The 13,099-nt window shown below is 47.1% G+C and overlaps 1 protein-coding gene across 1 annotated transcript in view; it reads right to left on the minus strand.

Annotated features, from left to right (window-relative positions):
* Positions 1–10,427, minus strand: part of Gk5 (glycerol kinase 5) — a 72,636-nt gene extending 62,209 nt beyond the window's left edge. The window contains exon 1 of the mRNA XM_050157344.1: positions 10,188–10,427. Within this exon, the coding sequence (XP_050013301.1) occupies positions 10,188–10,349 (162 nt within the window). The 5' untranslated portion in view covers positions 10,350–10,427. The remainder of the gene's footprint in view (positions 1–10,187) is intronic.
* Positions 10,428–13,099: the final 2,672 nt, after the last annotated feature.

Here is a 13,099-nt window from a genome sequence, read left to right on the forward strand (position 1 = left end):
GGGTGTGGATTAACTCCTGGGTTCAGGGGAAGCTGCCCTGGTAGGAACATGTTGCCAAAGAACAAACCAAAACCGGCAGAATGAAGACAGATCACAGCCCAGTTTCCTGCCTGACTACTCGGTTGTGCACACACAAGGACACATTGGAAACAACACAAGCTATTAGCCAAGTGTAGTGGCACACACTTGTGATCGAAACACTTGGGAGTTGGTGGCCGAAGAATCATGAGTTGTAGACCAGTCTGGACTACATAGGGAGACCTTTTCTTAAAAAAACAAAACCTAAATAAACAGATGAATCAGTGAATAAATACATGAATGAAAAATAATAAAAAAGCAAATGAACTATTAAAATGAATGTTCCTGGCACAGTAGTGGCACATGCCTACAACCCTAGTAATTGGGGGCGTGGGGACCTGACTGGGCAAACTCCATTTTAAAGAGGGGGCTTCAGCTTATGCCTCATAATGAGCTGGGGGGTGGGCGATCTCAGCCCCAGAAATGTGCTGCCATAGCAGAAATTTAAACAGATACCCCAAAAATAGTCAATTAAGAAGACAGGGAGCAGGGCCATAAAATGTAATGAGGTCCAGATGTTCTTGGACGGCATCCTGACCTTGAAGATACCCTGTCAGTAATTTATGGCTCTTTGTTAGATTTTTTTTTTTTTTTTTTTTTTTTTTTTTTTTTTTTTTTTTTTTTTTTGGTTTTTCGAGACAGGGGTTCTCTTTTCTTCCAGGCAGTGTGTCTGAACCAGCTGTCAAGAGCAGTTCTGAGAGAGAAGCACACTCCCCTGTGACATCAGTTCGTTTTTCTGTCAGTATGGCTCTTTGTTAGATTTTTTTTTTTTTTTTTTTTTTTTTTGCCCAAAAACTGACCAATGGTTTCAGGAACCACCTTACCCTATGCCCTCCTTACCCAATCCCAAGACGAAAGACAGGACATGAACTCCCCTGATGATGGCTTTTCCCCTTTAAAAGTTCTACCCTCCCAGGGCTTCCTGCCACACTTTCTGCATCCACTATGCTGGGTGCTGGAAAGATGCTGGTCCAAACTTGAGTTTGAATATTAGAAAACCCTCATGTAATTTGCATCAGAAATCCAGCTCTGTGAATTCCTTTGGGGACAACAGGAGGCAGAAGCAGGAAGTTCAGGAGTTCAAGATCATCCCCAACTCTGTGTCATAAAATCTGAGAAGGGAAGGGAGAGGAGAAGGAGGAGGGGAAGGGGGAGGGGAGGGGAGGGAGGAAGGTGGGAGCCCAAGGGGTGAGAGGAAAAGGAAGGGGAAGGAAGGAAAGGAGGAGAAGGAGGTAATGCGAGGGAGAGAAGGGAGAGAGAAGGGAGGGGGGAGAGAGAGCAAAATGAAATTACAATGCATATGTTAGTAGAAAATGGCTGCCTATCGATATCCAACACAGACTTAGATCCAGAATATATAAAGCTCAACAAACAAATGAACAATCCAATTTAAAAATGAGCAAAACAGTAAAACAAGCACTTCCCAAGAAAAATATACAGATGGTAAATACACATATGAAGATATTAAACTTCCTTAGCCATTAGAAAGACACAAACCGCCAGATGCACACGCCTTTAGTCCCAGGCAGAGGCAGGAGGATCTCTGTGAGTTCAAGACCAACATGGTCTACATGTGGATTATAGGACAGCAAGGGCTACATAAGGAGGCCCTGTCTCAACAAAAGCTAAAATAAGTAAGTAAATAAATAAATAAATAAATAAATAAATAAATGAAAGAACAAAAGCAGCTGGAGCTGGAGAGATGGCTTAGCAGTTAAGAACAACCGCTCGCTCTTCTCTAGTGCACCTGAATTCAATTCCCAGTACCCACATGGTGGCTCATATGGATCTCCCAGTCCCCATGGGTACTGCACATACATGGTGCACAGACATATATGCAGGTAAAAGATGCATACATATAAGTTAAAAATTTTAAAATCTAAAAAAAAATCGTTTAAAAATAAACAAAACCAATGTGTTCCCACTAACTGTAGATAAGCCTAAGGTGCTAACAATAACCTAGCCACTGGCAGATTCCTCCACAGATGAAGATGCCCAAGTCCCATCCCCAGAAATCAGATACAGGTAGAAAGAAAACTAAGGTCACAAAGCTGCCCCTCTAGCATCCCACACACACGCTGTCACACTGCGCCAAACATATACACTATGCCACGCAGGCAGGCACGACTGCATGCGGGCACACACAGCAGTAATACTACTGTGAATTAAACGCAAATAAATACATAAGCCACACAACAACAGTGACGGATATACAGAGCAGGTGGGTCTCAGCGAATTCTTAGCAAGGGTGTAAAATGGTACAACCAATGTAGAAAGGGGCTGGGTATTTTTGTTTTGTTTTGTTTTTGTTTGGGGTGGTGTGGTATGGTTTGATAGGTTTTGAGACAGCATCTCATACGTAGCTCAGGCTGGGCCCAAACTCTTAGCTTAGCTAAAAATGACTCTGAACTGCTAATTCTCCTGCCTCAACCTTCCAAGTGTTATGTTATGTGCCTACACCTCTGGCTCAGCAATTTCTTATTAAGATAAACATTCTTTTCCAGGCATATCGGTGCCTTTAATCCTAGCACTCAGGAAGCAGGGGCTGCAGGATCTCTTTGAGGTCAGCCGTGTCTACATAGTGACTTCTAGGCCAGCCAGGGCTACAAAGTGAGCGTGTGTCTTTGAAAAAGAAAAAAAAAAGATAAACACTCATTTACCATATGCCCCAACAACCCCACTCCTAAATATTTACCCCAGGGAAATGAGAACGCTCCCATTGACATCTGTACATAAACATGCATAGGAAATCTATTCATAACTACCAGAAACTGAAAACAACCCAAACAGACTTCTACAGGACAATGAATGTGGTGTCTGTATTGGATTACCATCAGAAGTAAGACGGAAGGGGCTGGGTGTGAGATTCAGTTCAGTGGAAGAACATTTGCCTCGCAAGCGCAAGACCCTGGTTCGGTTCCCAGGACCAGAAAGAAAACAAACAAGTAACAAACCAAGAATGAACTGTGGATAGACATGGCGTGGGCGCATCTCAAAAGGCTAGATTAACTGAATAAAGCTGACCTGAGATGCCTCCCTATGAGTCTATATAAGACATTTCTTTCTTCATTGTTCTTGATTTTGGTGTTGCTGTTTTTAATTCCAGTAGAAAGAAATGTTTATGTAGTGTAAGTCCCAAGTCCTGGTCTCCGGCCTCCACCTTTGGAGGCCCAGTCTCTGTGCCTGCCAAGCCTTGACCCCTCCCCTGAGGAGTGTCAGGACCAGCTGGCCTCCCAGTTCCCCCTCGGGGCCACCCAAGAGCGCAGGAATCCCATAAAACCTGGTTATCTTTTAATTTGGCTTGATCGGGATTTTTGCGTCCACACAGAGCTTGCATAAGGATAAATTCCTAACATGTAGCAGACTACAAGGGGCTGCAGAGCAACAGCCTGGTGTTGTCCTCCTGCCTCAGCCTCCATGATTAAAGCAAACACTATCATAGCCACTTTGTGTGTATGTGATACGTATGTCTGTATGCATGTGGGTGCACACGCATGCATGTGTGTATGGCGATGTCACAGTTCCTTTATCTCTTGCTAAAATAAAACGCTAACTGAAGGGCACAACCCTTTCTCAGGACCTGTCACACAGGAACAGGAGCTGTCCTGTCCCTTCTCCTCTGCTCTCACCTATAAAACAGCTTCTAAGGAAAAACCTTGAAGCAACTCAAGAGACAAAGGATTTATTCTGGATACAGCTCAAGGGTAGAGTCCATCACATGGGGTAAGTTAAGGAGGCGGGAGCTTCAAGCAGCTGGTAACACTGTATCCACAGTCAGGAACAGGGTAACAATGCCCTGCTCACATTCCCCATTGTCTACAGCCCAGGTCCCCTGCCCGGCTGTTAAGATGGTCCTCCCACAAGGACTAAGCTAACCAGGATACTCCTTCATGGCCATGTCATGTCATCAAGTGACACACTGCCAGATGATTCTAGATCCTAGATTCTGTCAGGTTGACAACATGAGCCATTCAAGAAGGCCTGCAAGGCCGGGTGGTGGTGGCGCACGCCTTTAATCCCAGCCCTGGGGAGGCAGAGGCAGGCAGATCTCTGTGAGTTCGAGGCCAGCCTGGTCTACAAGAGCTAGTTCCAGGACAGGAACCAAAAAAGCTATGGAGAAACCCTGGGGGGGGGGGGGAGCCTGCAAGGTAGAGGCTCTTCCTTGGATCTGGGACTCGTCTATGTAGCTAGTCTAGCTAGGCAGTTAGCTCCAGTGACCCTTCCTCCACCATGCCAGCTCTGGGATCATGGGGTCAGGGGTCTGGCTGCCAGGCTCACCCAATATTAACATGGGTGCTTGAGATCCATCCTCATGCTTGTATGGCAAGCACTTACATCCACGGAGCCATATCCCCAGTGGCACAATCACTTTCATAGAAGTCTTCAGAAGACAAAACTATGTCATAGAGAAAGGGATGGGTGAGGTACTGGAGGAGGATGACAAGGTGGTGTGTAAAGGAGGTTTTAGGTTAGTCTCATAGGTATCAAAACTCATAGAACTACATACAAAAAAATCTCCATTTTACTTTTTACTTTTTTAAAAAAAAATTCAGAATGAGTTCCAGGATAGCCAGGGCTACATAGAGAAACCTTATCTCAAAAAACAAAACAAACATTACTTTTACACAAACAAAACCATTACTTTTTGCTATTGGGTTGGGGGTGGCACACACACACACACACACACACACACACTTAAGTGCAGGTGTGCATGTCTGTGCTTGTGTGGAGGTCAGAGGTCACTGTAAGGTGTCTTCCTCTCCCATTTACACCCTATTTTTTCAGACATGCTCTTGATCTCTACTGCTTCAGCTAGAGTGGCTGGCCACCAGGGATCTGCCTGTCTCTGCCACCGTCACTCGCTGTGACATGAGAGCTCACACTGGCCAGCAGCAAGCACGTTAGCCACTGAGCCTCAACCCAGCCCAGGTGCCTTAGTCGAAGAGGACTTGCTACGTGCCTCAGGCTGGCCTCCAACTCCTGGTCCTTACCCACTGCAGCTAACCTGTTTCATTTTCATTTTCCCATTTTATTTCAGTTAACAGTTGGAAACAAAAAGGTTTAAGGGGCTAGAGAGATGGCTTAGTTGTGAAGGGCACCTGCTGCTCTTCCTGAGTAACTGAGCTCGGTTCCCAGCACCCATGTCAGCTCACAGCCATCTTTAGCTCCAACTCTACCCTCTGCAGGAACTGGCATACATGTGACATACACTCTCACATACAAACAGACACACCCATAAGTAAAAATTTTTAAATAGTCTTTAAAAAACGTTTTACGAGTCTATGGCTTAAAGTTTAACTGATGAACATATATGTTTATCCCCAATACTTTTCAAGACTCTTCTAAAAGAAAAACATAACCGAGCTTAAAGATAACCAGGTGTGGGCTACACACCTGTTATCCCAGCACCAGGAGGTCTGTTTTCACTTCCAGGGCAGTCTGAATTACAGAGACCCTGTCTCAAAAAGAAGGCACCAAGCCAAGGACAAAGAGAAGAGAACCAACAGGATCAGACTGGATTTAACAAGTGAACAGAGAGTGGGCAGGTGGCAAATGCCCTGCTCAGGTTACGGTGCCACTCCCGCTACCCCTTCTGCCCAGTACACTCAACGTAAAGCCATCAGTCCCTCTAATGCCCTGTGAGCCGCGAGTCATTCTGCCGCTTGTCTGTCCCCAGAATGGAGCACCCACAGGTGTGTCTCCTCTGCCCATTTTCCCCTCAGCATCTACGAGTGCCTATGACTTCATAGGCACTGAAGAGACAGAGGGGGTGTGCGCCAGTCACCCAAACTCTCAGAAAGCAGCCCATAGCAGAGACCAGGGATTTAGGGCTGAGCCCTGGAAACGGGAAGATACATGATTGCTGGAGGAACGTCTTTGTAAGGTTTCCTGAAGTCACTTAGTCCTGCCTCTGCTTCTCATCGCCAGGCAACGGGTACTAGACTCACTCTCCGGAGAAGGTGAGCTTACAAATATTACCCAGGCTACAGTGCTTCTAGGAAAGCAAGGTACCGAAAAAATGAGCAGACAACTCACCAAGTACCATTTGAAGGAACTTTCCAACACGGGAGAAATGGTCAGGAGAAAGAAAATTGGAGAGCCGGAGAGTACCAAGGTGATGGGGGGGTGCACTATTTTCTGTGGTGTTGCTGAGAAGCAGATTCAATAAAATCTACTCCCTCCCACGGAGCAGTTCTACAAGGCTTTTCTTATTGTGCTAGAATGAATGTTTCAACTGCAGCAAACGATTCCTCCCTCTAAACAACTTCCCTTGCTTCAAGCCTCCAAATCTTTAGACCAAATGGTGGGACTTCCAGATTCCATCCCTCCTCTGCACCAATCTGGACAGCTCAAGTCATATTCATTTTCAGTTGCTATAACAAAACACCTGAGATTTTGTTTTTAGAGGATCAGTTTTAGAGGCTGACAGTTCGAGATCACGTAGCCCACTTAGGTCAGCAAGGGCTCGCGTGGCTGCATCCTACTGCCGTGGAGGGAGACAGCCTTCTACCTGGACCACACACAAAGAAGAAATAGGCAGGCATGATGGCACACCCCTAAGATCCAGGCACTTAGGAGTCTTGGACAGGAGTATCACCAAGAGTTTGAAGTCACCGAAAGTCGGGGAGCAGGGAGATGGGCGATGGAGGCACATGCCTTTAATTCAGGTGGATCGCTATGAGTGTGAGGCCAGCCTGGTCTACAAGAGCTTGTTCTAGGACAGGCTCCAAAGGTACAGAGAAAATCTGTCTCAAAAAACAAAACAAAACAAAAAGTGTGGGAGCAGGGAGGAAGGAGAGGAGGAGAAAGAAAAGAGAAGAGAAAGAGGGAAGGAGGAGGAGGGGGAAAAAGAGGAGGGGGAAGAAGGAGGAGGGGAAAAGAGGAGAAAGAAAAGGGGGTATGAGAAAGAGAAAAGGGAGGAAGACAAGGAAGGAGGAGAGAAAGGAGGAGAAGGAAGAGACAGGAAGCAGAGAGCAGGAAGGCAGTGTTCTCCTTAGGCAGAGAAGTACCTTACTCCCCTCCAGGACAGCTCCCTGAGGATATAATGACTCCTCCCTAGGACCCACCTCCTATAGAATCTAAGGCTCCCAAAGCATCACACTGGCTGCCAAGATTCTAACACTAATCCTTAGGAGTAAACTCAAACCAAGGGAATCCCTAAACATGTAGCATGAGAAACGTGCCCCTGGCGGAAGAGGACTAAGCCCAAACAGGAGGAAACAGTGAAAGTTAACAAGAAAACACCTGCTGATTAAAAGGCAGAGTCCTTTCTTCAAGCGTGACCCCGGCTTTCCAGCGCTGGAGGCCTTGATGCCGCTGTGCTGGGACCTTCTGTCCCGCTCCTCCTGCCATCACATCTTAGGGTTTTCTCAGAAGCACCAAGTCCCACTGGGAGGAGCATGATGCGTTTCCCCAGTTTCCAAATCAAAGTATCAAATCTACATCTGAGAGCTGCAAATGCGGACCTTTGTTCTAGTATTTAACACTTTTTTTTTTTTTGTATTTTCTGTGTGTGACTAAATGCTTAATGCTCAGAGCACATAAGATCAGATCAACTTGGACAAGTCATTCCTCTCCTACCATGTGGGTCCCAGGCATCGATCTCAAGTCATCAGACTTGGCAGTAAGTAACCTTACCCACTGATCCATCTTGATGGCCCCAAGAAAGACTTAAAAAAAAAATACAGCTGCTGGGGTTAAGGGTGTAACATGCAGAACCTTGAGGGTGGAGGTGGAGGGGAGGTTCTCCAACATCACCATAAAAAATGAGAAGAAAATATTACAGAAGTCTCCAGAAACACCTCATACAAACTGAATGCAAAAATTCATGTTTGGATTTCAATTTGAACTTAAAGATCATGGGAGCCTGTCCTGCTCACGTATTCAAGGGATGATCTCTCCTTGCTTTTTATTTCTTTTCCATGTGACATGTCTGGCTGTATGAATCAACTCCTCCTACACTAAGATTTTAGTTTTTTATGAGTAATCCTTCCGTTGTATTACAAGGGGTGTGACTTCCATTATGAAGACAGACACAGGGCTGGAGAGATGGCTCGGCGGTAAAGTTGCTCTTCTAGAGGACCTGGGTTTGATTTCCAGCACCCACATGGCAGCTCCCAGCTGTCTGTAACTCCAGTTCCAAAGGATATGCAGCCTTACAGATGTAGGCAAAACACCAATGCACATCAAATAAATATTCAAAATGAGGACAGACAAATGGCATGGCTAAGTCACAGTCACATGATGGGGTGAACTGAAGTCCTAGGACTCTAAGTGCATATCACTTATTCTATCTTTACTTCATCTTGAGGCAGGGTCTCACTGTGTAGCCCTGGCTGGCCTGGAATGTGCTCTGTAGACCAGGCTAGCCTTGAACTCAGAGATCTGCCTGTCTCTGTATCAAGATCACAGAGATCCACCTGTCTCTGCCTCTCCAGAGGGAGAGACATGCTGGGGTTAACGACCTGTGCCACCACTGCCCAGTGTCTACCAACTTGTTAAATTTTATTAAAATTTGTATTTTTGGGGCGGGTGGGCACACTTGTGCCATGGTTTAAAATGCAGAGGTCAAAGGACAACTTGCAGGAGACAGTTCTCTTCTCTCTCAATGACCCTCCCAGGGATCCAGTTCAGGGCATCAAGTTCAGGAGCAATGTGTAATCATCTTTACCTGCTGAGCTGACTCCTTTATGATCCAAATTCTCATTCACTAAATAAAAAAACTAATTAAAAAATGAACTGCTTAAGCAAATGTACTCTGTGACTAGAATTATAAGAAACACTAAAAAGTATCATTGTGTTTGTGATAAAGACTTACAATAACACAAGAGCTCAGTCTCTGCCTCTTGCCCGTCCTTTCCCGTTGGCACAGCTATGGACTAAGTGGGTGGACCATGCTCTTACCCACCCAGTTAGCCAGAGAGGGAGCCGCAGCAGACCCAACTCCCCCAGTACAGAACCCTGAATGAAGTCTCTTCCTCAAAGCGCATGCTCAAGGCAGTCACTACTTTTACTCTATCAGTGGATTCCTGGGAAATTGCTGAGATAAATGCATCCACAGACAGAGTGAGAAGCAGGGTAGCACACTGAAAAGAGTCCAGAGCTGTAGGGAAGCGGTTAGATGTCTCTCATCTTCTCTAAAATCTTAAGCGTTAGAAAACGCTGGCATTGGCAGGACAGTGGCGGCGCACGCACCAGGAGGCAGAGGCAGGTCAGTCTCTGAGTTCAAGGCTAGCCTGATCTACAAAGTGAGTTCCAGGACAGCCAGCAACTGTTACACAGAGAAACTCAGTTTCAAAAAACCAAAAGAAGAGGAAGAGAGAAAACAATGCTGGTACTGAAAGGAGTAAATACGAACACTATACCAAATCAACTGCATTGATCCCTGTATAGAAATCAGCACGTCACTAAAAATGGGTGTTAAGGCTTTGCTAACAAACACCAACCAAATGGCTTCTCAAGCCTGAAGAAGACATTTCTATGAATTTTCAAAGATGGAAAGAAGTACAGACAAGTCAACTTTCAAAACTTGTTCAGTATCTCCGATCTCCAGGGAAGTCAGATGGTAATCTGAGGACCTAGCACTTTCAGGAACACAACAATGACAACCAGTAAGAAGCCAAGGCAGGTAAAAGTGCTTCCAGCAAGCCTGACGGCCTGAGTCAATTCCAGGGAGAAAACGGATGGCCGAGAAAGTTGTCCTCTGTCCCCCAAAAGTGCACCACAGCACACGAGCACATGCAGACACACATAATAAATAAGTGTAATGAATTCTTCTTAAATGACACAACCGAAAAAATATGTAAGTTTACAGTCCATCGATATCTGAAGAACTAAAATGTGGGAAGACAAGAGTTGGAAAGTCGATGGGGAAGTGCAGAAAAACCCAGGAAATCACAAACCGCCTTCTGTCCACACACACACACAGGCAGCCTGTCCGTGCAGCCCAGCGAGTCATCTCAGTTTCACTCAGGTAAAGCTAGAGCGATGAATCCCGTGGGACAGGAAGCTAGCGACAGGCACCGGGCCACACTGGCCTGAGTCCCCAGGGGAGCAGAAGGAGCGAGGGTGCAGCCAGAGACCCAGACACGCCCTCCGCGCCCAGTTACCTTCTGCGCGCTGGAGCCTCGCACCCGAGTCGTCCGGTCATAGACGTGGCAGCGGATCACCGTGCTGCCCACGTCCAGCCCTAGCACGAAGCGAGAGGGCGACGAGGCCGGCGCGCTCGGCTCCTCGCGCCGCTGCTCTGCACCCGCCTGCAGCCCCGACATCGCGACCCCGCGCACCGCAGCCGCCACCGGGCCCGGCCAGCGCCAAGCTATAAACGCCAGACCCCCGGCGGAGCGCGCGCGGCGCGGCCACCACCCTCACCGCGCCCCGCCCCGCCCCGCCCCTCCGCGAGATTCGGCCCCGCCCCGCCCCACCCCTCCGCGAGATTCGGCCCCGCCCCGCTCCCTCGCGAGGCCCTGCTGCCCCACCTCCAGTCCCGCCCCCTGGCCCCGTGACGTCAGGGCCGCGCGCCGAGCGCCGCGTGGGAACCTGGCGAAGACGGCATTGGGCGCCGTGGTTCAGGGACCTTTACTTTGAAACTCAGAGGTTCCCTTCTAGCCCAGATGACTTTTTACGAATGCCTGTTAATAAAAATCAGGTGGAGTGAAAAGTTTTGAAGTTTTTCTTTTAGGTTTATGTGTTCTGCCTGCGTGTGTGTGTGTGTGTGTGTGTGTGTGTGTGTGTGTGTGCTCTACGTGTGTGCCTGGTGCCGTAGAGGGTGGAAGAGGACGTCGGACGGTTGTGAGCGGCCACGTAGGTGATGGGAACCGAACCCAGGTCTTTTGCAAGAGCAACAAGTGCTTTTAACCACTGTGCCCTGTTTCCACTCAAGAAAAAGCATATTTGGCCGAAAGTAAACAAGGTTCCTCATGACATCCCTACGCAGAAAAGCTTGCATGTTTAATACACGACGGCTAGATGTCCCTGGGATGATGTATGACACTAAAAGGCCGCTGCCGACAATGAACCAAAGCAAGCTTTAGGTTACTTTGCGTCGCAGTATCTGGCAGTGGCAGATTTGGACAATCTGGGAGCCTCAACGGCTCACTTTCTTCTGCTGCTCACCAGCCAGAGGCTCTTCCAGGCATTTTTCAGCAAAGTGCAAATAGCCCTCCAGCCTAGGGCCTCTGTGGGAAGTAATGCCTGCCCGGCCTGCCTCTTTGCGCAATAAAACCGGGGGCTGTAGAAATAGTCAAAGTTAGATTTCGTGATGATGTTTTGTGGGGTAATTTGTCAGCTTAAAAGAATATTATCTTCTTGTTCTTATTATCTTATTGGCTTACCTGCTTTCCGCAGATTTGCCCAAATTGGGTTTGAGCTATATTTCTTGAAGCATGACCATGAGCCCCATGGTTTGGTTTTTAAAGACTAGCTTTCATGTTTTTTGGAGCCTGTCCTGGAACTCGGTCTGCTCTGTACACCACCCTGGCCTCAAACTCACAATTTCACCTCTGCCTCCTGAGTGCTGATATTAAAGATGTGCGCCACCACCACCCGGCAGCCCCTCTCTTTATAGTCTGTCCCTGCACAACAACACACATTTTTTTCCTTATGGCCTCAGCTTGCCTACCATTGCAGACCACTTGGTAGGAGTGCGGGAGGGAGGGAGGAAGAGAGCGAGCAAGCGAGTGAGTGACTTCCCAGCGCTGTAATTGTTGGTCATGCCTGATGACTAGTCCTGTGCTGTTCTGGTTCTCCTGAGAACAGAAACTGAAGCTGGACCAATACTGAAGGGAAGAGAGCCAGTGCCAGAGAGCCACAGCTTAAGCTTGAGCTTGTCCCTCAAGGCAGTCTCACTAGGACCTGCGGCTCCCTGGGTTTATAGATATCTTAGTATGGGCTCTGGGGATCGAACTCAGGTCCTCATGCTTGGCTGGCAAGCACTTTACCTACTGAGCTATCATCCCTGAGGGGACGGACTTTAAGGAATTTGGTAAACACAGTTGTGGGGCCTGGCAAGCCTGGAAAGGTAGGGCAGGCTGGCAAACAAGGCACATTTCTGGGCTACTGCTTGGGAATTCCTCCTTCCAAAGCCTGCCCTTGTTCAATTGGTGAGGCTGAGTCATGTTTTGGGAGCAGTCTTCTTTACTCAGGGACGCTGCCTTAAATGTCAGTCATGTCCAAAATATACCTCCCAGAGCAACATGCAAATAACTTAGCCAAGCTTGTCCATACAGTTAGCCATCAGTTTCCCTGCCTACAACTAAGGAAAGCTCTGTCTTACATTATTAATATTTGGCCTATTTCTCACAGCAATATTTCTTGGGGTTGTTGGACTCTGGAACTTTGTGATCATTTTCCAGAGCTCAAGCATCAAAGATCCTAAAATGGGAAAATGTGGACCTTAAAAGCTGCTTAATCTAAGAGTTTCTAAACTGGCTGTAGGCTGGCCTACAACTCAAGGCGGTTCTCCTGCCTCAGCTTCATATTGGGAATATAGCAATGTGCCACCATGCCAAGCTTTTGTGTTCTGATTTCAAACAAATTTGAAACCTTGATGAATGCCATCAGCTGAAGAAAATTCAGTGTTTTAGATTATCATTTATTCTTTGGTAATTTCATAAATGCACACAATATCTTTAAACATTTAAAACAATTTTGTCTTATGTGCATTGGGATGTCTGTAAGGGTATCAGATTCCCTGGAACTGAGTTACAGACAGTTGTGAGCTACCATGTGGGTGCTGGGAATTGAACTCAGGTCTTCTGGAAGAGCACCCGGTGCTCTTAACTGCTGAGCCATCTCTCCAGACTCCTTTTAAACATTTTTGTGTGTGTGAGTGTTTTGCCTGTATGTATATAGCATGTTCCTGGTGCCCTTGGAGATCAAAAGAGGACATCAGAGGCCTCAGGAGTGGAGTTAGATGGTTTTCAGCTGCCATGTGGGTGCTGGGAATTGAATCCAGGTCCTCTGCACAGGCAACAAGTGCTTTTAACTTCTGAGCCAAGTAACTCTCCAGCCCATACAGTTT

This window comes from Alexandromys fortis, unplaced genomic scaffold, assembly GCF_014885135.2.
Source record: "Alexandromys fortis isolate MF-2015 unplaced genomic scaffold, M_Fortis_MF-2015_v1.1 scaffold_85, whole genome shotgun sequence".
In the NCBI taxonomy this organism is placed as follows: Eukaryota; Metazoa; Chordata; class Mammalia; order Rodentia; family Cricetidae; genus Alexandromys; species Alexandromys fortis.